This window comes from Xyrauchen texanus, chromosome 35, assembly GCF_025860055.1.
Source record: "Xyrauchen texanus isolate HMW12.3.18 chromosome 35, RBS_HiC_50CHRs, whole genome shotgun sequence".
NCBI classification, from domain to species: domain Eukaryota; kingdom Metazoa; phylum Chordata; class Actinopteri; order Cypriniformes; family Catostomidae; genus Xyrauchen; species Xyrauchen texanus.
Genome location: NC_068310.1, coordinates 11,057,985 through 11,084,729, shown reverse-complemented (window position 1 = coordinate 11,084,729; position 26,745 = coordinate 11,057,985). Strand labels below are relative to the sequence as shown.

Here is a 26,745-nt window from a genome sequence, read left to right as displayed (position 1 = left end):
CCAGGAAGAAAATCTTTAATTCAAAACGCCTCAAGGGCGTCAAAGCTGCATGCATGCATTTTTTGAAGTGTGTGGTGTCAGTGCAAGTCCAAACAGAGGACGCAAAATGTATTCCCCGAATAATTTCCCCGAAAGCGAATCTGAGGAAGCACCTGTGCTTCGGTGCAATCTGAATATGGAAATGAACGTCCTTCAAATCTATTGTCACAAACCAGCTGCACTTGTGACATTATTCATTTATGTGTCAGCATTCTGAATTTACATTTCATTAGAGCGAAATTCAAACATCTCAAAATCCAGAATGGGAAGCAAGCCACCTTTTTTTTTCGGCACCAACAACTAATGGCTGAAAAAAACGCATTCTCTCTGAGAAGGGGGAATTTCCTCTGTATCCCCATTTTCTATGAGAGAATAAATTTCCCAAGTAACACCGCCAGAGCCCGCTTGAATTGTATTACATAACCATGCTTTATTGTCCGAAGTACCCAGTTCGAAATGCCCTACAGCTTTTGCCAAGCCAACAGACGGGTAGACAGATGGATTAATGCATGGCTCCTGCCTGCAGCGTGACCTGTAACCACTAGATGACGCACTTGGCTTACCTTTGGCGACATAGAAACAGAGGCACAACGGAGGGAAGCCTTCGCTCCTCTAATACTGTGGTTGCTTGAAGGGAATTTCATAATGTTTTTGCAATTAATGTATTTAGGCATAAATGATGAGCGCCCTGAATGTATCTACAGCAGGGACGCTGACAGAATAAACCTTTTCCCTGGTATTTGAATGGGGAAAAGTGTATGAACATGTTTATTTCAGAAAACTGGTTAACCACAACGGCTCCGGCATTCTTTATGGGGGACAACATGTGGTGCTTATGTTCACTGTTTTGTTTGTGTACACTTGTGCACTATGAACATCAAATTCTGTTATGCATGTCTTGAAACCCTCGGCCATGGTGACAGAGGCTGATTTCAGGAAGCTTTTTTTTTTCGCTTCACAGCAATCTGTGGGGCAAAACTGAACCATATTCTGGTTGTCAGAGGCGTGTACAACGGTGAACTCATCCTGATACTGCCTGAAGGGCAAACAGGAGAGAAATGGACATGTTTATATGGTTTAATTTCTTTCACTGAATAGAGTTTCATCCTTTGTTACACAGTAAGCATGTCAGGCTCATGTGAAGACTTATTTTTATCTTACATTGAGCTATATTATGTGTGCCCTGAGACCGTTGGTCATGGAGGCAGAGGCAAAACTCAAGCTGAAAATATTCAATGCTCATTTGCCAGCGTAAATTATGGGGGAGACTGAGCTAAATTGGTGTACTGAAATAAATGGGTTAGAACTAAACCAGTCCCAAAATATAATGGGGGAACAACGCATAGTACCCAGATAGCGTAAAACACCATCACGAAAAAAGCATCGCCTTGACCAATTTGTTCCTCAGCTTAAGCCGCTGGTGGGAAAAAAAGCGAAATTAGCTCAAAGTATTCCTTAATGCGATTCGCTTGGTTGGACTGCAAAACCATAGTGTGTAGATTCTCCCAGAATGACACAGAAATGACAATAAAGACAAAGGGGCATTTTTTTTCCATACCTTTAAAGACGAATTCTTTCATACAGCATTTTTAATAGAGATGTTCAAGATGTGCTTGTTCATCATAAAATGGCCACCGAGTTAGGCCTCAGAGCATGTCCGACGAGACTCGCGTTTTCGCTAAAGGGGAGGGCGACCAACACGAGGAAGAATCCAATGTCCGTTCGCACTCCTGGAGGCCGTGGAACTGGAACAAGTGGGGGTAACATCCTTGTGGTGAGAAATTGTGAGCCTCTAACAACGCTGCCGTCCCATTGGATCCTTGTAATGTTTGAATAAAAAGCATTAAAATTGCTCTGAAATTACACTGTATAAAACGACATGAGTCACTTCTTAAATTCCATCCTGTTTTGCCACTCAAAAGGGAGAATAATAATGATCCTCGCTTCGATGTGAGTCCTTGGTACAACATGGGCCAGACGAGATCGTGCACTGAAGAACATAAAATCTGACTCGATGGCGCCAAAGTGAGCGCTTTTATGGAGACCATGATGTAGCTCCCTAGGGTCATTGCTTAACCCTCTGGGGTCGACTGACGGGCCGGCGCATCCTGCTGGATTTTTTGTAAAATAAAGAAAATAAAAAGGGTGCGCTTTCAGCAGTCTCTGTGTTCACGAGCATATTTCTGAAACACGTCACAAAAATTAACTGAAACTCTGTGAATACTTATCACACAAACATGAAATATATGTCTAAAGAAAGCTTAAAATGTCTACTTTTAAATAAAACAATTCAATTTTAAAACAAATATTCTCCTGCAATGTAATCTATATGAAACAAAGCGATGTACATTTTTCCTGGCTCAGCTAATTTATCTCTAATGTGATCACACCCACCAGCAGAGCGCACCATTCATACGCTAATGTGCTGAGGCGATCAAATTAAATGGTAAACGCCACCGACTGTGCCTTAAAAACATCAAGGCCATTCATTTTTCTGCACGTTTGAAAGACAGCACGATACACAAGTGACAAAACTCATGGATAGTCACAAAGTGTTAACATTTTCCTCAGAAGAAGAGCGGGACTCCGATGAATGTTTGTATTTTGAAGAGAGACTTGATCCAGCCGAGGATACAATTTCGGATGAGTAAGTAATTTAGTTTTCATTAGTTGGCATGCTATTTTATATAAACATGTACATATTGTACTAGTGGGACTGTTTCCAGACTTGCCAGCCAGGATTCAGAGTATTGACATTTGAAATATGTCCTAATAAGAAAGTTTTAGTTACATGTAAATGTTGTTTCTGCTAAAGCAGGTATTTAAATGGTATGCTGTATGATATAAATATGATATGTAATATGATATAAAATAATATGAATGTTTAGATTATATTTTAACTAGTGTTTATGCTGCCTCATTATCATCAACAAAGCTTGTGCTTGCAAATATGAGTTCAGGTGTAAATGAGTAAAATGCACTTTAAATATGCCCATATTAGAAAATAAGCATATTATAATGATTTCTGAAGGATCATGTGACACTGAAGACTGCAGTAATGATGAAAATTTGATGATCACAAATTGAATTTTACAATATATTCAAATAGAAAACTGTTCTTTTTAAATTGTAAAAATAGTTCAAAATATCACTGTTTCTACTGCATTTTGGATCAAATAAATGCAGCCTTGGTGAGCAGAAGAGACTTCTTTTAAACGGTAGCGTAGGTCTAAAATTAAGTAAAGTCTTTATGTAAAGATGATGTATAGTCAGATTACTTCTTTTAACTTAAAACTTGATTTTGATCATTAAGTCTCCTCATATTCATTCTCTTTCTGTCACATTCCTCATTGATAGTCCCAGGGGAGGGGTCTTTTGTCTCCTCAGGTGTGAATTACAATCAATATTCATGATAGTTCACGCCTCCTCGCATATGACCTTTCTAACATTATAAGTGTCTTACAAAAGTTAAATTACTATATTGTTTTGTATGAATGAGTGATCAGGATGGTTTTCACATCATTGTGTAGCAAAAATTCTAGGCTACAAGATCCAGTTCTCAAAAGGCTTGTGGACAAATGTTTAGTATGTGCTATATGGCCTTATTTCAATTACTTAAAAATTTTGTTTTTTCAAAAACCATTCATGAACGTTATTTTCTCAAAAATACAAACATGTACACACATGTTGCTCGCATATTATTGTAGCCCAGTTTGTGCTGAATTCAGTGTTATCAGACTTTAATTGGCCATTAATGTGTTTTTAAGCAACTGAAAAAAGCACAAATGTCAAGGCATGTAAAAACTTCTCCAAGGCCCAAAACACCCTCAAACCCCAGTGGGTTAAACGCCACCAGCCAATAAATTTGCGTGACTGTACAATGGCTTCAGACCACGTGACACTCAGGGTGTGTCCCAATGTGATTATGCAGCTCGAGTTCCTATGAAAGAGAACTCTAATAGGTTTTTATAGGCCTTTGTAAACTGTGAGTCCATCTGGTCCTACAGGGACTCTTGAATCCCATTGAGACTTTTATGTGCTCCTGCCAGAATGGTATATGTCATACTTTATCATTAAGTGCTTGAAGACTCTCTTCTAGGCTGCTATGGGGCTTCATCAACTTCTGTAGTCCTATTAATTGGCTGTAGATGCCTTTTATAATGTGTTGAGTGGGACGCAATGAATGGTGAGGTGTTTGAAAACTCTCAATCGCAGTGAAGTGGAAGAAATATCTGTTTTTGCAATTATGGCCATGCATTTATAGTGTGTTGGCTTTAATGAGATTGATTTGGGTGAGGGATTGGGTCAGATGTGTAGGGGGAGAGATCGGGGTCGGGGGGCAAGACGCTTCCATCTTCATTTGTGGACGTCAAGTCCCGGGACATTTGGACGCAGTAGATCTATTTTATTGATTGACTCCTGTGGACTCAGCCCACAGATGAAGGGTGAACTTATCTAATGAATTCCTGCATCTTCTCCCCATTCTCCCAACTTAATTAACTCTGCCTGTGTGTGTTTGTGTGTACCAGTGAGAGTGTGTGTGGCCTGTCCACTCTTTGCTCATTTCTTTCTACTGTTTATTGTTTTTTAATTATTTGTTAACAACGTTCCCTTCCTGTCCACAAACAGCATCTTTAAAATTAGTTGTCTTTGGCCACAGTCTGCATAATGTACCTCTATGCAATCCAAGGCCATGTGTATTTCAAACAGATATGTGCACCTATGCGATCAAAACATGGTTGAATTGAACTGGTGGTTCCTAAAACAGGATGAGCGTAGGGCTGCAACTAACGATTATTTTGATAATCCATTAATCTAACTATTAGTAGAACGATAATACGACTATTTGGCAATTATTGCAATAATTAATCATTAGCTCTTAACCGATTATTCTTATTCTTATTAACAATCAGTGTATGTATATATATGATTATTTTTAAAGCTCTAGATCAGACAGGGTCAATTGAATGATGGCTGCAGCCATTAACACACTTTCTCTCTCGCACACATACACATGTGCTTACACAAACCTCTCTAAATTATCTGTAATCCACTGGTTTAAGTGGAATGTTCCCCTGTGGCAACTGTGTTAAACACTTCACACTCACACACATAACATGGGCAGATATTCATAAACACACTTTTCTTATAGAAATGTGTTGCTGCTGCACATAAGTTTTGAATTATCTTGTAATTACGTGTCTTTTACAATACACATGAAGCAAATAGAGACTAATTAAATGATATATTTACATTTAAAATTTTAGATATGGACTCTTTTTCCTCTCTCCCTCAACTTTCTCACATTTCTACATCTTCCACATCCTCTCGCTTGTTCCATTTCACAATTACTTCTTTCGGCACCTCAGCACACACAGGTTTTTTTTGTTTGCTCTAATTGTAATTTCTGAGGCAGTAAACTGGAATGTACTGCCAAATTAATATTTTTTATTGTCATACCTGTTTGTTTCTTTTCTAGTTTTTTCGAAGGTGATTTAACTTAAATAGTTTGTCAACAAGTATTTTGGACAATATATATTGTTCTAAAGCAGCTTTACAAAAAATCAGGCCTGGGCATACCAAAGGTGACTGTGGCCAGGAAAAAGAAAGTTAAGATGTTAAATAGTTGAGGGAGGAAAAACCTTGAGATGAACCAAGTCTGGCATTACATTTAATATACCTATGCTAAAATATCTTAATTATCAATTTGTCTTAATTATCTAGTTACATAATATGTGTAATGATAGTTATTTTCATTGAATAAATTATTACATTTTTTATGATGTTAATAAAATAAGAGAGTCAAGATATTTGTATACTAATTGGTGGATTTGCCAAAGTTTGAAAGCTTAGTGGCATCAAATCTTTGAGAGGTATTCAGAGTTTTGTTTGAGGCACTCAGAAGCAGTTAAACTAAAGCAAAACTGTATATTCAGTTATGTCTGTGAAATAATCAGAACTTCACAAATTCTGATCACAAATTCTTCACACCTTAATGCAAATTTTTTTGTGTTTTCTGTTCAGGTGGTTGTGGACCAGCACTACTTGTGCAAGATTTTGATATTGCAATATCAACTATTTCTGTTGCACCTTCCCCTAAACTGCACTTAAAGACAAAACATTGGTTGGTCACTTTACATGTCATTCATGCAGTCTCTTCCTGTCTATGTGGGAGGGAAATAAGTTTAACTTGGCAGAGTAAGCTGCAAAGTGGACCAGACTTTATGTCGATAGTGAGAAATCTGGCTTGAGACTGCTCTGGTAAATATAAAAAATGTCTAATCCATCTATTTAAACAGCACTGAGATTCTAACAGTAAAACAATAATATCAGCATGCTTTTTAATGCAAATGTTATAGGAACAGCAGTTGGTTTGAATGATGGAGATTGTTCTTCTTGAGTGACCTTCTTGTGAACTCAAGAGTTTGTGGACGACAGAAGAAATTATAGGGATCTTTATGGGGTCACTGTTTCATAAGTGTCTCTCATACACACACACACACACACACACACACACACACACACACACACACACACACACACACACGTTGGTGCAGCTGTCCTTATGAGGACTCTCCATAGACATAATGATTTTTATACTGTATTAACTACAGATTCTATCCCCTAACACTACACCTAACCATCACAAAAAACTTTCTGTATTTTTACATTTTCAATAAAACATCATTTAGTATGATTTTTAAGCGATTTGAATTATGGGGACAGTAGAAATGTCCTCATAAACCTTATTTATAGCATAATACTCTTGTAATTACCAGTTTGTAACTGAAATACATTTCCTCATAAACCACACACACACACACACGTGTGCTGGTACAGTATGTCTCTTTCTTTTTCTCTCTCTCTCTGAAAATGAACCGAACCCTGCTCTAAAACTCTGAAGTGTGTGTGTGTGTGTGTGTGTGTGTGTGTGTGTGTGTGTGTGTGTGTGTGTGTGTGTGTGTGTGTGTGTGTACAGGTTTCACTATATTTGTAAAATTATTGAAAATCCTCACTAATATAGTGAACCTTTTTGTGGTTCTCACTAGTAAAAAAACAAGGCCCATAAATCATGTTTAGCTTCAAATCTACTGATGTGCTCATGTTTCTGTGAGGGTTGATTTTAGGGGTAGGGGATAGAAAATATAATTAGACTGCTATGAAATCAATGGAAGTCTATGAGATGTCCTCACTTATATAGTGAAACGTGTGTGTGTGTGTGTACATGTTTATACTATATTGTGGGGACCAAAAACAACATTCATTATGTTACATCCCCTCACACTGTCTCCCTTTCCCTGTCTGTTCTCACAGGCCCTAGAAAATACTTTTTTAACACAATACAGGCTTCAGAGTGCAGCTGTGTGTGTGCGAAAGAGCATAAATGCATATTTTCTGGATGCGTGCTGACTTAATGTAAGGTGTAATTTAGTGTGAAGGATGGCAGGATGTGGGTGGGTCTTGCTGTGCTGTAACCGAAGTGATTTGCTGGCTGGGCTGTCATTCACACCACTTTGAGGCTTGCGCTGATCTGAACTCGAAGCGCTGGCTCCACTGACAGCTGTTTTGCAAAGCTCCTTTCCTTTAGGCTGTCAGTTTTGTCTAAACAAGCCTGTCTATCTTTCTTCCTGGTAAACATTGTTTTTTACTTGATTCGTTTTGTGTCTTGCTACTTTTTTTTTTTTTTACATTGTTCTTGCAGTTTGTGCTTCTTACATCCTAGCAATCATCTTTGTTTTTTGACAAGAGAAGTATGTGTGTCTGTGTGTGTGTATGGGTGTTTTGGCAGAGTGTATTGGATACACATTATTGTCTTATTTTACCAGATGTTATGAATTGGAAGGTAAACATTCATTTGCAATTAGGTTGTTAGGTTTTTATTATTATTATTATTATTATTATTATTATTATTATTAATTTCCACATTGTTTAAAGAGATTGGATTGCAATGATTATTATTTATTTATTTTTTTTTTATTTTATTTTTTTTATCCTTTGCTATTTCACCTTAAAGACAACATGAAATCCAAAAAGTTTTGGGGGTTTTATTCGATGTCTGTAAGCTCTGAGACGTTGCTAATGTACTCCTAAAAGTTGACAAAATTATCTTTTAGCAGATATACACATTTAAAATGTACAGTCATTCTCTTCCCAGAAAATGGACAAATAAAATTAACTGTATGTAATAATGTAATATGAATGTCCCTCTCCCTTGTTCCACCAAGCTGACTTGCAAGTACAAAATCATGGTTCACAACTGTGACATAACTAAATCTTTGCAAGTAGCAAATCATTGAACATGGTTGTGGCATAACTGAAGCCTGTTGGCGTATTTAAAAAAGTAAGGAGTCCTTCTTTGTGCCCGCCCACATTTTCTGTTTCAATATGACTTATCAACACAGTAAAGAAAACTTTCCTCATCAAGTGATTTTATTGGCTCTTTAAAGATTAGCCTCATCCAAAGTCAATTAAAATAATGTAGTAGAGCACAAAAAACATACTCACACACATTGACCTGGGCCTAAAACTCACAAGGTAGTGGCCAAATTCCAATCTTGTAATGTGTGTCTCTATTTGTGTATGCATGTCTTTAAGAATTTAATAACACTCCTCACTTTCCTCTCAGGTGGAAAAGTGACAGAGTCCAACATCTCAGACAGTCGAAGTGAGCGTATGGAGCTCCTGGTAAAGCAGGAGGAGGCCGCAGCGGGTGATGTGGACTTTCTGCCTGGGGAGCGGGATGAGGGCACAGCCAAAGAGAGAGGGAGCTCGGTGGCCAACCTGCGTGCTGCCCTCATGAGCAAGAACAGCTTGCTGTCTCTGGGGGCGGAGATGCTCGAAGAGGAGAACTCGCTTCTTTTTGACTACCTGCCCAAGGGAGGACACTCTGTATCCCGTAAGTTACGCTGTGATCTGCTGCTCTTGCTCATAGAATCCTATAGTGATTCATTGGTTCTTATAGAGTCCCATTGAGACTTGTATGTGATCCTGCTAGAACAGTGTATGCTGTACTTTAAATGCTGTCATTTGCTTGAAGACTCTCCTAAATTTTCTTATAGGTCTCCATAAAGAATGGAGTTTCCATAGTGTCCTTTAGGGACTCGTAGGTCCTTATAAAGTCTCACTGGGGCTCAAATGTGCTCCTGCTCAAGTGGTATGTTCTGCAATCTATATGATATCATAGAGTGCTTGGAGACTCTCCTATAGGTTCTTATAAAGTAGGTCTACCTCTGTGCCCCTATGGATGTTTTGTAGATGCCTTTGTGAGTGACGGTATCCTTGTGTGGATTTGCAAAGACTCCTTTGTTGTCTATAGTCTCTTTTTTTAATGAAGTTTTAGAGATTGACCTTGCTTCTCATAGAGAAATTATGTGTTTGTACATCCTTGGGCATTAGTGTAGGCGTGTGTGTGCGCGTGCGTGTGTGTGTGTGTGTGTGTGTGTGTGTGTGTGTGTGTGTGTGTGCATGCGTGCGTGTGTGTGTGTGTCTGTATCACAGTGTGCTCATAACAGCTCTGGATGAATGCAAGACAGTGTTTGAATGGGCACATACTGAGAGCAATGTTGAATGTACTCAGTTGAGAATGAACTAGACTGTTTTGGTGAAGTGTGCATGTTATAACTTATTTCCTCCTAAAACATCTTTCATCGCAACAAAATTCATAGAAGCTTTGGAACCATCGAACCAATTTCTACCTAAACTCAAGTCAAGTCAAGTCAAGTCAAGTGGTTTTTATTGTCATTTCAACCATATACAGTTAGTACAGTACACAGCAAAACGAGACAACGTTCCTCCAGGACCATGGTGCTACATATAAACAACAAAGGACCAACACAGGACCATATGAGACAACACAACGAAATAAAATACCTATATAAACTACCTATATATACCTATATAAAGTGCACGTGCAAACATGTGCAAAAAGTACAGGACAGTACAACAAATTACTGACAATGAACAGGACAATAGACAGTGCAGCGCCGACCAGTACTCAGTAGTGCAAAAAGATGACAGTTTCTAAAAATGTAAACATAACATACTATGAGATAGTGTTCTATGCACATAGCAGTTATTGAGGTAGCAGACAGTTATAAAGTGACAGTAATTAAAGTGCAACTCAGGACACGTGTGTGTGTGTGTCTCAAACCAGTCTCTGAGTATTGAGGACTCAACCACTTTGGTAAAGTATTGGATACGTGTGGATCTCTGTGTTATGTGTTATTGAAAGCAAGAGATGTTTGTGAATGTGTGTCTCCTTCTTGCCCTCACTTCTCCTGGCTCTCTTATACTCTACTGGGTTGGTAATTATCTCTTTTGTCTTTTTAAGTTCAGTCTTCTCAATAGTAGAAGGAGAATGACTCTGGACCACTCCTGTTCTTAAAACCCTTAAGGCAGGCTCAAGATTGTGTGTTTGCTGAACTACATTAAGTTTTAATGGCCACTCTTGAGGATAAAACACAGTTGCTCACAAACTTTAGCTCAAATATAGAGAAGCATTAATCTGATTATCTCACTCATATACAAATCCTGCCTTCCACCTGCACTGCCACAATGCTCCGGTGATCTTTATGTCTGTTGTAAAATCAACATGAAATTTCCATTTCACTGCTGCAATGTAACTTTTATGTCCAAGTGAAACAGGATGATCAACTCAAAATTGATTTTATCCATAGGGAATTAATTGGATCGTGAAAAGGTTATCTGTATGGCAAGTGGATGAGTTGAAAATAGTTTTTTGGTGATGACAGCCAAAAAGGAACGTTGTTTCTGAGGCGAAGCAAGTTATTACATTGTGATGAAAGTTTATGAAGAAAAACTCAAATGAAATTAATTTCTTTGGAATAACATGAACTGATAAATCTGTCATTATACATGTTCCTGGTCTGATTGTGAAAGTTAAGATGGTCTATTTTGTACCTGTATAACTTTCTTTCTTTCATTGAAAATTGGTTTATTTATTTATTTATTTATTTATTTATAGATTCTTTATCTCACAAAAAGCTATTGTATGACTTCACAAGGCTTGCAATATGGCACGCACATTTGGACCATTTTTTATGATGGATAAATGGTGCATTTGTGTCATTTTATAAATATTACAGCCCTGTTCTTCATTAGCTTTCATTATATAGAAAAAGAGTGGCCAGGAAAGAAGAAAGTCACACTTGTGTAAATCATGACTGAATTCTTATTTTTGGGTGAACTATACATTTTAAATTTCCTTTTTTTCTGTTTTTGCTCATAAAATTGCAAGATGACACTTTACAAAAAAGTTCCATTTGTTAATATTAGTTAAAAACATTAGTTAACATGAACTAACAATCAACAATACATTTACAGAATGTATTAATATTAATATTAATTTCAATATATACTAATACATTTTTTAAATCTAAAGTTGTATGTGTTAACATTAGTTAATGCACTATGAACTAACATGAACTAACAATGAACAATTGTATTTTATTAACTAACATGAATAAAGATTTATAAATTCTGTAAAAAATGTAAATTAATGGAACCTTATTGTAAAGTGTTACCAATTGCAATATTTAATGAAAATCAGGGAAGATTGCAAAGATTGCAATGAAATGTTCTACATGAAGAGACATTTATTGAACTCATCGAGCACAAACACTCACAGAATCTCCGGAATGTGTAACTGATCAGCCAATTGCCATTCGGGGATGGCCACCCCTCTAAAACAAACAGCGCTTGTTCAACCGTGCCATGCTCACTCTGACGGATCACTAGTCGCCCTCCTCTCCCAAACCTCAAAGTGGATTTGTTGAAGTCTTGGGTAAAGGAATTGATTTGATTGAGTTGAGTGGGTCACGACAGGTCCCCTTGCTTCCTGTAGGCTGCTGTGATTAACCCAGATTCTGTGTCATTGGCTGATCCTGGGTCAGGTTTGGCATTGTGATTTGCTTTAGGTGTGTGTCTGTCTTCTCCACTGATCTATACACACTGACAGCAGGCTGACAACCTGTCCTCTCCACTGCCACTGACAGAGTCTCAGGGGACTGTGTGTTTGTTTACTGATACACTTATTTGCACTTACTAGGAATCAGTGAGCTGTTCCAAAAAAGGAACAATCTACACAGTCAATGTGTGATACACACAATAAAATACTAGCAAGATACAATACAGTGTTAATCAATGTCAGAAATTAACTTTTATTAATAAATACTGTATTTTTTCAGTCTGGTTCCTCCATTCTGCTGCCTCCTTTCCAAGTGGTAACTGGATAGAACAGTTAATAACGTTCTTTTTAAAATAGCTGTACTCTGTGCTAAGGATACCTATGCTTAGTGAAATACCAGTTGCAGTGTTTCTAGAGCTCACAAGAGAAACAAGGCACCTGTTTTGGAAAAACAAGCTCAAAATAAGGGACTTGTCTCACCCAAAATAAGCAAATTAAGCGATTAAATATTTTCCCATGTGGTGGAATTTTCAGGATAGATATCACAAGTATAATCTACAGTCACCTACAGTATATAAAGTAAAGCTTTTTTTTTTTTTAAACTAGAGGTTTCCTTCAGAATTTAGAAATTTACTGTGATAAACACATTGGTCTTTGGTTTCATGAAAAAAATTATCGGAACAAAATTAAACAATTATTAACTGGTTACCAGCATTTCAAAAATATTTTTTGCACTCCGGAACAATTGAAAGGGATTTTGTTTCCATTTTCGGTTACGTTCTGCAAATACATTTGTTTGTTTCCAGTTTGTGTTTCTTGAAATGTTTGCAGTCCATATTCAATACCCTTGAGTACATATTATAAAACATATCAAACGTTTGAAAAATGTTAGATAAAAATCAAACAAGAATACACTGTGGTGCGTTTTTGGCCAATGCATTTTGGCAAAAGACATTTTTGTAACTTTTGGTGGCCCTTGTTAATTGTAGTATTTGTATAAAAAGATTAAATATTGAATATTTAATGATACACAATATACCATATTACAACACAATGCAATTTACAGGACATTGTAGTACTAAAATGCAATATGCAATAAACTACAGCACAACACAATGCTACTACACCCTATATATAAAAGACATGGGATGGTTTGCTTATTATATTGCAAGATAAATAGATTGCAATGTAAATCTGAATCATTGTGTACAACTAATCAGAAGAGAGTGATGAATTAGTGGAAGGATTGTGTGTGTGCATGTGTGTGTGTTTAGGTCTTTTCCTGATTTCAGTGCAGAGGTGATATTTGAATACCACATTTGATCTTCCTTTCAAACTCGGATAAATGTGCTTTACACACATACACATTTCCAGTCAAAATGTTGGTCACTCTTGAATGACTTTATGTTTCTCATGATGTTAAATACCTGAATGACTTAAAAATTATGTTTTTATGCTTGAAATAAGTATTGAACACAAATATTAATTGTGCCTACGTATTAATTTCTTTACAAAAGGAAGGAAAAGCAGTCAACAAGGAGAATGTCAACTCCTTCAATACAGTTAAACCTCATGAATTTAGTTTGACAGAATGCCTTTCATTTGCCTTAACATATTATAGTTTTGATGACTTTGTTATTATCTTAAAACTTGAAAATAATTATTACTAGGTGTGCCCAAACTTTGGACTGGTAGAGTATGCACACATATTTACAATATCTCCTGGTTTGGCAGCATGTTTTTCTTTAGTTTCTTTCAGATATAGTCAAATGTCTAGAAATAGTGATTAGTAATTCATCATGACAAAGAACAGACTTCATCTGTATGTTTGGTTATTTTTCTTCTGAAAATTCTTTTAAACTGACTTGAGCATGTGCCTCGTTGGGTTTATGTAAATGCTAACAAAGAAGGTAAAGCTGTCCTGCAGTTAAAGTATTTGTACATTAAAATGAACAACAACTCTTGGAAGTAGATTCCATTTAATTGGGAAAGCAACCAAATAACATGTTACGTTATAAAAATAATTAATGTGAGAGATGTGAAAGTAAGTTTACCTTTAAACCAAAGTCTGAAACTAATTTGCATAGACTTGACCTCCAACCCTGACTTTTCCATTGTCATGGACAACAGTTTTTAGGCCAGAGGTCAATGATGCCCACCTCACATCCTATCAAATCTGTACCACATTGTTTTCACTCATTTGCAATCAAAAGCACCTTTTAGAATTGGGTTGATTACCCAAAGAAAAGAAAAGTCACAAATGAGATCTCTGTCCTAGAGAGCAGAAAGATTAAATGGAGTCATAATCCTGTCCACCTGACAGTGCGCCAGCCTGATTAACTTGATTCGGTTAACGCGGTCATTGTCTGTGTGCATCATCGGCGCATGTGCCGGTCATTGAATCCACAAAAAGAGTATCGCAAAGAAATTGTAGTGGGTATGCGTCAAACATGTTCTTATTCGCTTAAGGTCAGAAGAGTATACTCACAAGTCTGCGCGGTCGACCACCCGCAAGCCGATCAGGAACATGCAAAACCAAAGTATACCTGGGCCTTAAGTCTCTAGCTTCTCAGATTTTTATCCTGAGCAAAAGACCCAAGTATTCTTGCACTTGTCTCCTCTAGAGTCTTAAAAGAGCTGTGCTCAGATTTGCCAACATACCAGTTTCAAAAATCAGATGTTTTAGTATGAACTCACCAATTTCTTCATTATTAAATTATCTGAGTTGTTATCCACATTAAATTGATTCTAATATAATTTATATCTCCATACTCATACAGTGTGTCAACAATTTTGTACTGTTTGTATTTTTCCTTGTATTTGAAATATCTGAGACAAAGTTACTGAATTAAAACAAAAATGGGAGCTCCATTAAGTTTTTTTAACTTTAAAAGAGCAACCTCTGAGCAATTTTTCAGTGAATTTTTAATAAGAGGATAACAGTGGACTGCTCACATAGGTTTACAAAGGCAGTTAAGTTCAGTGATTTCAAGTAAACTTTCTAGTGAACCACAGGTTCAGATTCAGTTACTGTTAATTGATGCAGAGGAGTTAGCAACAAAGGTCAGCCATCATTGAGTATCAGGTCCAGAATGCAGCGAAATGCAACATGTTACAAAATGTGGAATAGAGGAAAAAGAAACCAAGATGAGAGGGGGATTTTCTGTGTGTGTTGGATGGAGTGGATGGTGTTGGAAAGGAGAATTCAAGGAATCTGTTTGTGGTTGTGCTTTACTGTAGCATGTGCATCTGTCCACTTAACACTTAACTAACAACTTTGGCATCTTCGCAACAACTGTCCTCCACAAAAATATTTTTGAAAAAGGAGCGCTCGAAAACACACATACACAGACACATTTACGTAGCTATGCATGTCAGATGGTATGGTTTTGTCAGATTTTGCTCACTTTCAGGGACAAATTTGTGCCTCTTCACACAGAATTGATTTTAATGCGCAAACTTCAAATATAAAACTATGGATTAAAGCTACACTTTGTAAGATTTTTTGGTTTGAAATTAACAAAATGTCCTTAACGATCAAGTACACCCACATTCCGTCTCCCAAACCATGTTTTCCCTTACCTCCCACTATGGTAAGCCTGTAATAATTATTTACATTTTAGAGTTGTCGGGACAGATTTGGCAGGAATTTGCATACTTCCGTCAAGTAATCCATGCTTGATTATGCCATGTCCGTAAATAAAGAAATTAAGGTACGGAGCTACTATAGGCAGGTTTGTATGTGCGGTGAAAAGTGTGGTAGTGCAACACTGACCGTGGATCATTCAAAAAGGCAACCCTCAGAGGAATTACCCATTTTGAAAACAAAGAAACCGTGAACCGAGAAGAGTCTGCAAGTAAAAAGGTAAAGTGACAGAGCCCGTAATCAAACACAACCCACCAGTGGCGGCTGCTGGTCTTTCAAAGAGGGGAAGCTCATTTTCGGCCTACATTATAAACTTATTTACCCTATTTTTTGCACTAAATCAATCTTAGGTGTTGATCTGCCCTGCTGTTTAATTCTAATTTTTTCCTCGTAAGGAAGACTTTCAAATGGCTTCGCCAAAATCAGGTCGACAATATTAGCACCATCTGCCATCGTGCGCAGTTTCACCCGTACGACGCTAGCCTAGCCTACTGTATGAATGAATGAATGAGCGAACGAACGAGCGAACGAACGAGCGGCTCTAAAACAAAATATATTAAGCTTGGTAAAACTGAAACAAGGAATGTGGTGTATAATTGTGTGAAATGTATTATGCAAATTGACTAGCAATTTAGCCAAACAAATATAAAGAAATAGGTTGCAGCAGTTTGTCTTTCGACTACACTTGAGAAATCCGCGATGGGACTGGCGTGAAATAGCTTCAGTGACTTCTTATAGTACAGATTCAGCTGTCAATCAAAAGGAGATGCAGTCTTTCGACAGATCCTCCAATCATCACGCTGAAGCCCGAGTCGGGCCAGCCCACTCCTCATTCACCCCCAGATACGCTGAGCGTCCGTGGGTGGGACATAATCGCAGCATTTATCCAATGACCATCTATTTTCGGAGCACTGAAAAAAACTGTTCAGAGCAGCCCCATTGAAGTCAATGGACGCTTCGGCTTCAACAGGGAAATGCACTGGCGCTTCTGGGAATGTATGAGAAGTAAATCGAGTCAGCCGACCTGCTATATGTAATGTAGCTGATTCTGAACGAACTTCGTCTTGAGATGAGCGTGTTCTAACGCATTTTTAGTCAATAAATTGTTTACACAATAGTACATATTTGACCATTATTTTTTTGATATTATAGGGAAGCTGAGCTTCCCTTGCAGTCTTAAAGAAATCCCCACTGCAACCCACTGACCCAGAGATGGAGTTTTTGTTGCTCAATAGGTAAAATATTGTATTTGACCGATCGTTAGATAGTGTTAGCCACTCTAATGGAACTTTTTTTTATTATGGATTGTGATACTGTAGTTCTTGATTTAATTTTCAAGGAAGGATGATTACTATTTACTAATTACCTGCTAATAAGACATACTTTTCGGATATCTGTCTTTCTCACTTTTGTTATTTATTTATTTATTTATTGGGCAGGGGTGTTAGTGACATTTGCTCTGAACAGTTGAAAACCATTAGATTCATCCACGCAGAAGAGCAGAGCCAAAGCCTGACTAATGCAATTATCAAAACTGTGTTCCTACAAAGTAACTTGCAGTTCTATGATTCAACCGCTAGAGGGCCAAAAGTAAAATAGTGTAGCTTTAAAATCTATTGATCTGACAAAGCTGCTAAAACCTACAGTAGAAGTATAATTAAAAAAAACACCATTCGTCAAAAGAATAAAAAAAAATCACATTTGTCCCCCAGCTGGTGTAAATATGTATCATGTCTCTGATCCGTTGCAAGATCACACTCCGGTTGAACCTTTTGTGGTTAATAGGTTGTGTATATCCTGTTGGATCCTTTGCATGGATTCTGGCAAGTTGCCTGATGTGGTTTTAAAATTCCACCATCATTTAAAAGCTTTCCTATTCTTTATCTCTCACAGTCACACACACACACACACACACACACACACACACACACACACACACACACACACACACACAGCCATCCCTTGTGTGTGCACGTGGGTGGATGGAGAAGAGCTCTAAAAGAGAGCAACAGAAGCCAAGCCCTAACCCTACTCGGGCTCCATTAAACTATGTCTTCATATCTTCCCTCATCTTCCTCTCTGGTTATAAATGAAGTGGCTTTGTTGCCCCTTGCCCCTTCCTCCTCTTCCTCTTCCTCCTCCTCTCTCTGCTGCTGTGTGGAACATGGCCGCTGGTCTGAGAGTAGGTGGGTGAGACTAGTTTCCTGTGCTTCTCAGGGCCTCGTTGCTCCAATGGCAGCAGCAGCTCCCACCATCCAGGGGCCCTGTTTGGTAGCAAATGCAGGGCATCTTCGTCTTCTCCTCCGTCTCCTCTTCCTCCTCTTCCTCTTCTACTGCCGCCTCCGCCATCCATGCAGCGGCCCCCAGGGGCAGACGGTCTGCCACGATGTGGGGGCCTCACAGACAAGCTGTATGTGGAACGGGCCCTGGAGGCCTCGCCCACTGAGGTAAGTCCAACAAACACACATTAGATCACTCATATATTTTTCATCACTCTTTGTGTTTTGATGAATGTTGTCTTAAAAACTGTCGAACATCTGTAGATTTGTTGCCTTTTTGCATTGTTTATGCTTTTTCTTCTGTGTATGTCAGTTTTTTATCTTTATTTCATATTTATGTTTACTCTTTCTTTCCATGAGATAAATTAGCCTAGAATCAACTTTTTGCCAATGAAAGTAGAATTGAGCATAATTTACCAGCCATAAGTACAGTACTTCTTAATGGCCACAAGACTGTATTATGTACAATTTTACTTAAATAAGTAAATAAATATATATATATATATATATATATATATATATATATATATATATATATATATAGTGTCCCATGGCAATGGGATCATTTCCATGCTTATTTCATGCACATTTTAGAAGTAGTGTTGATTAAAAATGAAAAATGTACTAATTAAATCCCTTTAATATCTCAGTTGTGTCTCCTAGACAGCAAAGAGATCAAATGGAGACTTTTGCTCAAGTCTCCTGCACCTTATTTGTTATTTTTCTTATTAGTAAAAGATCCAAAAAGTCTTAAGTGTCTCCTCCAGAGATACATAACAGCAAGGGCACATTAATGCACAGGCTTACATGGGCTAAAGCACAGGGACCCACAACTCCCAGAGTGAACCCATTTGCGGCGTCCCCCACCCTATACTCCCTGGTTGACGTTCGCAGAAAGCGTGCATCTGAATGCGTTCAGCAGAAGACGCTGATAATAAATATGGAGAAGGTACGCAACTGTGAAAGCCGTCCATGTAGCGTATGTTCACAGACTAAGAGTTTGCACATATATATCGTGTAATCATGGCAAAATAACTTAATAAATGCCATGATTACACCAATACTGGGCAGTGAATTTAAAATATGTGATTTATGAATTGATTTCAAGTGACTTTGCATGCATATCTGTGTGTGTGTGTATGTGCGCCCTGTGTATTTTGGCCCTCGGGTCTTGTCCTAGGTAAGGTTTATCCATGTGCATCAGCTGCGCTCATTGTCAGTGTTTAGTTTCAGTTTCTGTTTAGTTTCCATCTCAATCAAAAAAATTAAGAAAAATGTTCCGTCTCCTACAACGTGCATGGCTAAGGTAATTTCTTTTTTAGTTGTTGATTTGTTATTATTTGTTGTGTGACCGAGCCCTATACAAATACTCTGTAACAGCTGTTATGTTTCACATATTCCCTATGCTGACGTAGCGCTGTTTGGGCGGAGTAAAGTTTAGATATGTGGCTTGAACAACCAAATTAATTTACACTTGACCAAGTTTCGAATGTAATGTGTCTCAAACTTCCTCCGGAGCTATCCAATCAGTAAAAACGCGTAAAGTGACTAAGTGTAAATACCCCCTTTGTGACAAACAGCACAGGTCATTGTGTCACTAGTAGTTCACAGTATATGATGAGATAAGCCAGTCTACAGTGAAACTGCACTTTTCACAACAAGAAAAAAAGACTAATGATTTTGTCATATTTTCATTTTGGGTAATCGACAAATGCTGTCTGTTTCTAAGATGTGATTTGATCTTTTATCTGTAATGCAGGACTTCCTTTTCTTTAGATTTTTATACAAGTGCTCCGTCTCAGCTAAAATTTCTTCAGCGAGAGTCAGAATATATATTAGTTTTATTATTTTATCTCATGAGTTGCCCTACACCATGTGTTACATTATGTTGTAGTTAGTAATAGTTACTGGCCAACTTAGGGACTTACCATAGCCAATTTTTCCCCAAATTTAGTACTTGGCGAGTGTTAACTTTGGACCTTGGATGTAAGTTTAGAACCCACATCATCCTCTATGTGCGTTCAGCACATTTGCCATTCCAGGGACTATAATGAAGACCCAGCAGATGAGAATCTTTTGATAAGTGGGGGATCCAAGTGGTCTAAAGCACATAACTGGTAATCTGTTAATCAGAAGGTCGCTGGTTCGATCCCCACAGCCACCACCATTGTGTCCTTGAGCAAGGCACTTAACTCCAGGTTCCTCCGGGGGTATTGTTCCTGTAATATGTGCACTGTAGGTCACTTTGGATGAAAGCGTCTGCCAAATGCATAAATGTAAATGTACATACACCAAGTTAAATGTGCCTTTAAGCAGCTTGGAAAATTCCAGAAAATGATGTCAAGCCTTTTAGCTTCTGATAGGAGGTGTACTGAATTGGAGGTGTAGCTGTGGATGTATTTTAAGGCCTACCTTCAAACTATATGCCTCTTTGCTTGACAATATTGGAAAATTGAAAGAAATCAACCAAGACCTCAGAAAAAAAAAGTTGTACCTCCACAAGTCTGTTTCATCCTTGGGAGCAATTTTCTGAAGATGCCTGAAGATACCACATTCATCTGTACAAACAATAATACGCAAGTATAAACACCATGGGATAACACAGCCATCATACCGCTCAGGAAGGTGACAAGTTAAAAGGAGTCCTTTATCAACATAAATTTTAAGGCTGCTCAGCAAGGAAAAAGACAATGCTCAAAAATGCACCAGACTACAGTTTGCAAGTGCACATGGGGACAAAGATCTTTTTGGAGAAATGTCCTCTGGTCTGATGAAACTAAAATTGGACAGTTTGGCCATAATGACCATCGTTATGTTTGGAGGCAAAAGGGTGAGGCTTGCAAGCTGAAGAACACCATCCCAACTGTGAAGCATGCGGGGGGGGGGAGCGGAGCGGAGCAGCATCATGTTGTTGAGGTGCTTTGCTGCAGGAGGGACTGGTGCACTTCACAAAACAGATGGCATCATGAGGAAGGACATTTATGTGGATATACTGAAGCAACATCTCAAGCTTTGTTGCAAATGGGTCTTCCATATGGACATTGACCCCAAGCATACCTCCAAAGGTATTGGAGTGGCCATCACAAAGCCCTGACCTCAATCCGATTCGAAAAAGTGTGTGCGAGCAAGGAGGCCTACAAATCTGACTCAGTTACATCAGTTCTGTCTGGAGGAATGGGCCAATATTCCAGCAACTTATTGTGAGAAGCTTGTGGAAGGCAACCCAAAACGTTTGACAGAAGTTAAACAATTTCAAGTTAATGCTACCAAATACTAACAAAGTGTATTTAAACTTCTGACCCACTGGGAATGTGATGAAAGATATAGAAGCTTTCACTCTACTATTATTCTGACATTTCACATTCTTAAAATACAGTAGTGATCCTAACTGACCTAGGACAGGTGATGTTTTCTTTTCACAGAAAGTGATTTTGTGAAGCAGTGTACGCTTATTCATTGCGTGCGACGCATGTCCCATGCATAATAAACACGGTAGATTTACTGTACAGAAAATTAAGTTTCTTCATCTGCAAGCGGGTGAGTGATACAGGCAAGCTGATGTATCTCTTCGCTGCGCATGAAAACGCTCATTGACTTTTATTTGAAACCATTTCAAAAACGAAACCGAAGTTTCTCTTGCCATTAATGTTTGATATGAATTTAATCTGCCCTTTTGATCCAATTATTGGCAGAAGATTTTGAAAATGGCAGAAGATTTTGCCCAAATTGTAATTACAACATGTCCACTGATTTTATGGCATGTATACATATACTTGTATAAAATATTAATACTTATACTATATACTTATAAAATAAAGGTGTCTAATTAACTCTATCTGAGAAAAAAATGAAAAGAAAAATAAACATACCTTTTAAAATGTAAATATTTAAATACATTGTAAATGATGACCAAACTATTTTTTCCAAGTTCTTTGAGACAAAGTATAAAGTAAATATATTTATGAGGATATTTTTAAATGTTTGTTGTAATGTATCCAGTGGCAGCGCTAGGGGGACACCCCTCTCACAATTGTTGTTTTTTATTTCTTCATTTTTTGTCTTGGGCGAAAATTTGTTTTATAGAGGTGGAACCATCTCTGTACAACCGCAACACACAGGAGATTTAATGTGCGCACACTAAGGTCGCCGCACCTCTCCGTCCCGGGTGTCACTGTATGCAATCCTCTCCGTTTTGGATCCACTCGCCTCCGCTTTCTACACCAACAACCATACAAATGTGCTTAAGGGCATGAAAACGTCACAATGTGAAATATCTTAATGGTACTAAAAATAGGCTTCATTTTCTTTTTCTTTTTTGACTCAAATTGAATAGCATTGCTGCTTTAAATTAGTTATTCTCAAGCACTGTTTGCATCCTGTAACTCTCTGTATCCAGTTTGTTGCTTTAAATGAGTAGTTCACTCCAAAAGGATAATTCTCTCATTATTTACTCAACCTTATGTTGTCTTAAACTCGTATATTAATATAACATTTCAAGCTCCAAAAACCACATAAAGGCAGCATAAAAGTTATCCATATATCTCCAGTGGTTTAATCCATGTCTTCTGAAGCGATCCAATTAGTTTTGGGTATTGATAGTTTTGGGTGTTGATAGTTTAGCTTTGATAACAAACCAATGTGTAACACTTTAAATCTTGACATCATCATTCTCCTTGGCGATCATGATTTCAAGCTCAATTACACTTCCTGGTACTCTGCACATGGTGTATCGCTTCAGAAGATTCTTGTGGACAAATAGACATCATATGTCCATTAAAATATTTTCGTTTGTGTTCCGTGAAAGAAAGAAAGTCATATGAGATTGAGACAACAGATGGGTAAGGAAATGATGAGAGAGATATAATTTTGGGGTGAACTATTCCCTGAAATGTTTTGCAGCCAATCATTTCTTTGCTTTTCTATGCTTCTCTTTAAGGGTTACATCTGCACATTCTCTTTCCAGTGTGTGTCTGTCTGTGTGTTTTATTACATGAACTTGCATGCCTCAGGACTGCACACTTCTATACAGATCTGTGACCAAAAGAATATGACTTTAATTTTTTTATGTGTGGTTATTCTTACAGGAGGAAATGCAAGAGTCAGACAACACTCCACATAACACTGCAGGTATGTGTGGCATCTGTGACGTTGACGGCCTTCATCCTGGCCCCACCACATGACTCATGATTATTTTTCCCATACATAAGCCGATCTCCTGGCATTATTTCTCACCTCCCTCTCCATCTCTTTCCCTCTCAGTGCTGGAGTGCGTCCAGGTTCCCATGGAGGAAGATCAGATGGTGGAGGAGAAGCATGGAACGTCTGTGGCGGAGGTGCAAGGAGGAGGGCCAGGCTGGCAGCAGGAGCTGGCCTGCTCTCTGTGTAAGCAACTGTTTAGCAGTCTGCTTCAGCTGCAACAGCACGAGTACAGCCACACACTGTCACTCATGGCCCTCTCCCTGGATTGCCTCGACCACCACCGCCCCATGGTTGCCACATCCCTGCTCAACCCTCAGACTGCACGCTACCACTGCTCACAGTGCCCTGCCAGCTTCACCCTCAAATCCAATGCCGACCGCCACGAAAAGACAATCCACCTCAAACGGAAGCTGATGCAATGCATTTACTGCCTCAAGCATTTTCGTGACCGTACCGATCTGAACCGTCACCTGTCATCCGTCCATTCTAACGAGCGTGTGTACACGTGTCCCGCTTGTACCCGAACCTTCAGCACACAGAAAAATCTGGCCACCCATGCCAAAGTGTGCTGTCAGTCCAGAATCTCGCCCACTGGGCACCTGTGGAGCCTGCACGCCCTAAAGGATGATAGCGGCAACCATAGCCATATTCATATTGATGATTGATTGGGATAATCTCACGAAAACTTTCAAGAAATGTCCAGATCGTTATATTTCACCCCAAAATCAAAAAATCATAAGGAGTTATATTTTCCATATAAAAGGAGTTTGTTTTTATATAATATTACAAAGTCTATTTTTAGGAACTTTAATAGTTTAATCACAATTAAGCACTCAATTTCCAGTTGCCTACTGTAATACAAAAATTTACTTGAATTCCACTTACTGTAAATATGTGAAAATATATTAAAATACTATTAAATCATAATGTGAATTTAATATTATTTAATATAATTTTCATGAGATTTCCACCAATTTGCCGAAACCAGACATATTACTCACTAATAGTTTCACTAACGAGGGAATGTGTTCACTTTTACAAACTCTTGGTCATTATCTCTCATTTCATGCCTACTTTGGGCCACCACGCTGTTTTTACCTTTTTTCACTGTGTGTAAGATTTGTATGTTTTTGAAATGTAGTAACTGTAACTTATACCAGCAGGTTGTATTGTTTTTAGAGCCTCCTCTATGGCAGCATATGGCTGCTGATAGGCACAAATCCTATGCAAAAATAAAGACGTTTTGTGACATTTCACTCATGTATATAGAGCTGTTTGCTTTTTATACAGGATAATTAAATGTCTCACTGAAGACTGCAGAACAGATCTCAGTGCATTAGATGCCAGTGCTTTACATTTTGGGTGGATTTGCACCCCTTAGTCTCTTTACCAGCTAACTAATCTAATTTATATTTATACCTACTCATGCACCGGGTGTCTCTCTAACCCGCTGAGATGTTAAAGGAATAGTTCACCCAAAAATGTAATTCTGTCATTTTAACTCAATCTCAAATTACTTTTTTTGAAGAATGAAGGAAAGTTGAAGAATGTACCACCCACTCTTTTCCGTATAATGAAAGTGAATGGGGATCTGGGTTGTCAAGTTCATAAAGGCAAAGAAGCACAATCAAAGTCTCATACAAGTCCATGCAACTCATGTTCCATTTCCTGTAAGTCATATGATAGCATTTGAATTCCTATTACAGCTTTGTGTAATATGCAAGCTCACCTATAGTAGTCCCCAATATAGCTGTTGGCATATGAAGAATATTCACATTGCATTAATGTATGATGTCACAACACCAGACACCAGACATCAGACCTGACTTGTTGTGTCTAAAGGCCCCATATCTCAATGGATGAAGAGAGCGGATGGCAAGTTAGTGAATAACAATTTAATTTCGGTATGTTACTCGGTCAAAACTCGTTGTATGGACTACTTTCGCAATACTTTTTAATGCTTTTTTTATTTTATTTTTTATTTTTTGTCATTTGAGTTCGACAACCAGATCCCTATTCACTTTCATTACACAGAAAAGAATGGCCAGTACATTCTTCAACATTTATCTTTACATGTTCCACTAAATAATTAAGTAATATGGGTTTCTGTTGATGTGAGTAAATGTTAATAATATATATATTATATATAATAATTTTGTTTGTTTGTTTGTTTTTGGCTGAACTGTCCCAATAAGTAATTTGTCTATGTTGAATGTGTGCACAATGCTGCCCCCTCCAGTTAAATATTTCTCTTGCATTTTGTTGTTTAGTGAAAGGAGATGACCAGTGATGAGGAAGATTAGGGGATGTCCTAAATCCTTCAGCCTGCAATGTTCTCTTGCTGTGTGTGTGTGTGTGTGTGTGTGTGTGTGTGTGTGTGTGTGTGTGTGTGTGTGTGTGTGTGTGTGTGTGTGTGTGTGTGAGAGTATGCGAGTGCACTGAATTATGTCAGTAATTAGCTCTGCTCAGTTCTCACCATTGCTGACTTTAAATCACCTAGATTAAGGAGATGTGAGGGAAAAGGAGATAATTCCTTTCAGGTTCTCACTATCCCTTGTGTGACCTCACACTAGCCTCCAGACCAGTTTATAACAGCCAGCAGAAAAGTGAAATGGGGTTTGGGTGGTGTTTATTGGAGAGGGAAGACCCGTGCTAACGTAGTTGGACTGAAATTGTGAAGTTGTGTTTTCAGAAGTTTTCTTATTAATATTGTATAATCTCAGTGTTTTATCCATCTTTGAAAATTTGTTTATGACAATCAGTCACAGAAAAGGATGTACTATGATGTAATGAAATAATTTCAATAAAAAAAATTTAGGGAAAAAAACACTGCTACCTTTGAATGTCTGCCAATGCAAATTTGCAAATTGCCTAGATTTTCTTGACTCGTGCATGCAGTCCTCGGCTGCGCACATCGTCTGCTCATGCACTGGCCATTGACTGTAAGACTAAAAGAGAGTCACAAAGTAGTTGTAGTGCGCAAGCGCTGAAAGCATTCCTATTGGTTTGCAGTCAGAAAAGTATACTCAGAAAGGCAACATGGTTGGCCGGGCGTGCTATGATCTGGAATGTGCAAAAACAAATTATACCTGGGCCTTAACCAGGTAATTCCTGACCCCCTGTGTGTACAAATTTTGTGTTCATATCAGGTCAGCATTACCGTACAAGACGCTACCAGATTACGATTACGAAAAGCATTCACATCTTTGTAGAACTTGTAATTGCAATTCGTAAACTGGGAATTCTATGAAAGCTCAGACTTGACAGACATGTCATCATGTAAATATGGGCAGCAACCTCAACATTTTAATGTAGTGAACACATTTCTGTTCGATATGCCAACTCGATGATGCCATCGTTACCTGTAACGTTTCCTTTGTCCTTGTAGATACGCACCACCTTTTTGAGCACAAACCATGAAAATGACATATCAGAACTTAAATGGTTGTATTTACTGGACCCTTTGGAGTATGGACATGGTTGTATTATCTTTTGAAAGAATACACTTTGTGATTTATTTCCCAAGTTCCCAATTCAGAATTAATATATGTTGTTGTTGTTGTTTTTAAAGTTTGAGAAACTGAAGTTTTAGTAATGGAAATATTTTGTGATGAATATGTTTTTATAATCTGAAAAATAATAATAAAAGTACCAAG

General features: G+C 38.0%; 1 protein-coding gene across 4 annotated transcripts in view; it reads left to right on the top strand.

The window, feature by feature from the left end:
* LOC127628383 (zinc finger and BTB domain-containing protein 46-like) overlaps positions 1-26,745 on the top strand; it is a 164,533-nt gene that overhangs the window by 115,421 nt on the left and 22,367 nt on the right. For 3 of the 4 annotated variants that reach the window (XM_052105102.1, XM_052105100.1, XM_052105101.1), the window contains exons 3-6: positions 8,666-8,935; positions 17,829-18,058; positions 22,975-23,017; positions 23,150-26,113. In XM_052105102.1, coding sequence (XP_051961062.1) covers positions 8,666-8,935; positions 17,829-18,058; positions 22,975-23,017; positions 23,150-23,754 — 1,148 coding nt within the window. In that variant the 3' untranslated portion in view covers positions 23,755-26,113. Of the gene's footprint in view, positions 1-8,665; positions 8,936-17,828; positions 18,059-22,974; positions 23,018-23,149; positions 26,114-26,745 lie in introns of those variants that run through there. The other variant, XM_052105103.1, reaches the window with a different exon arrangement.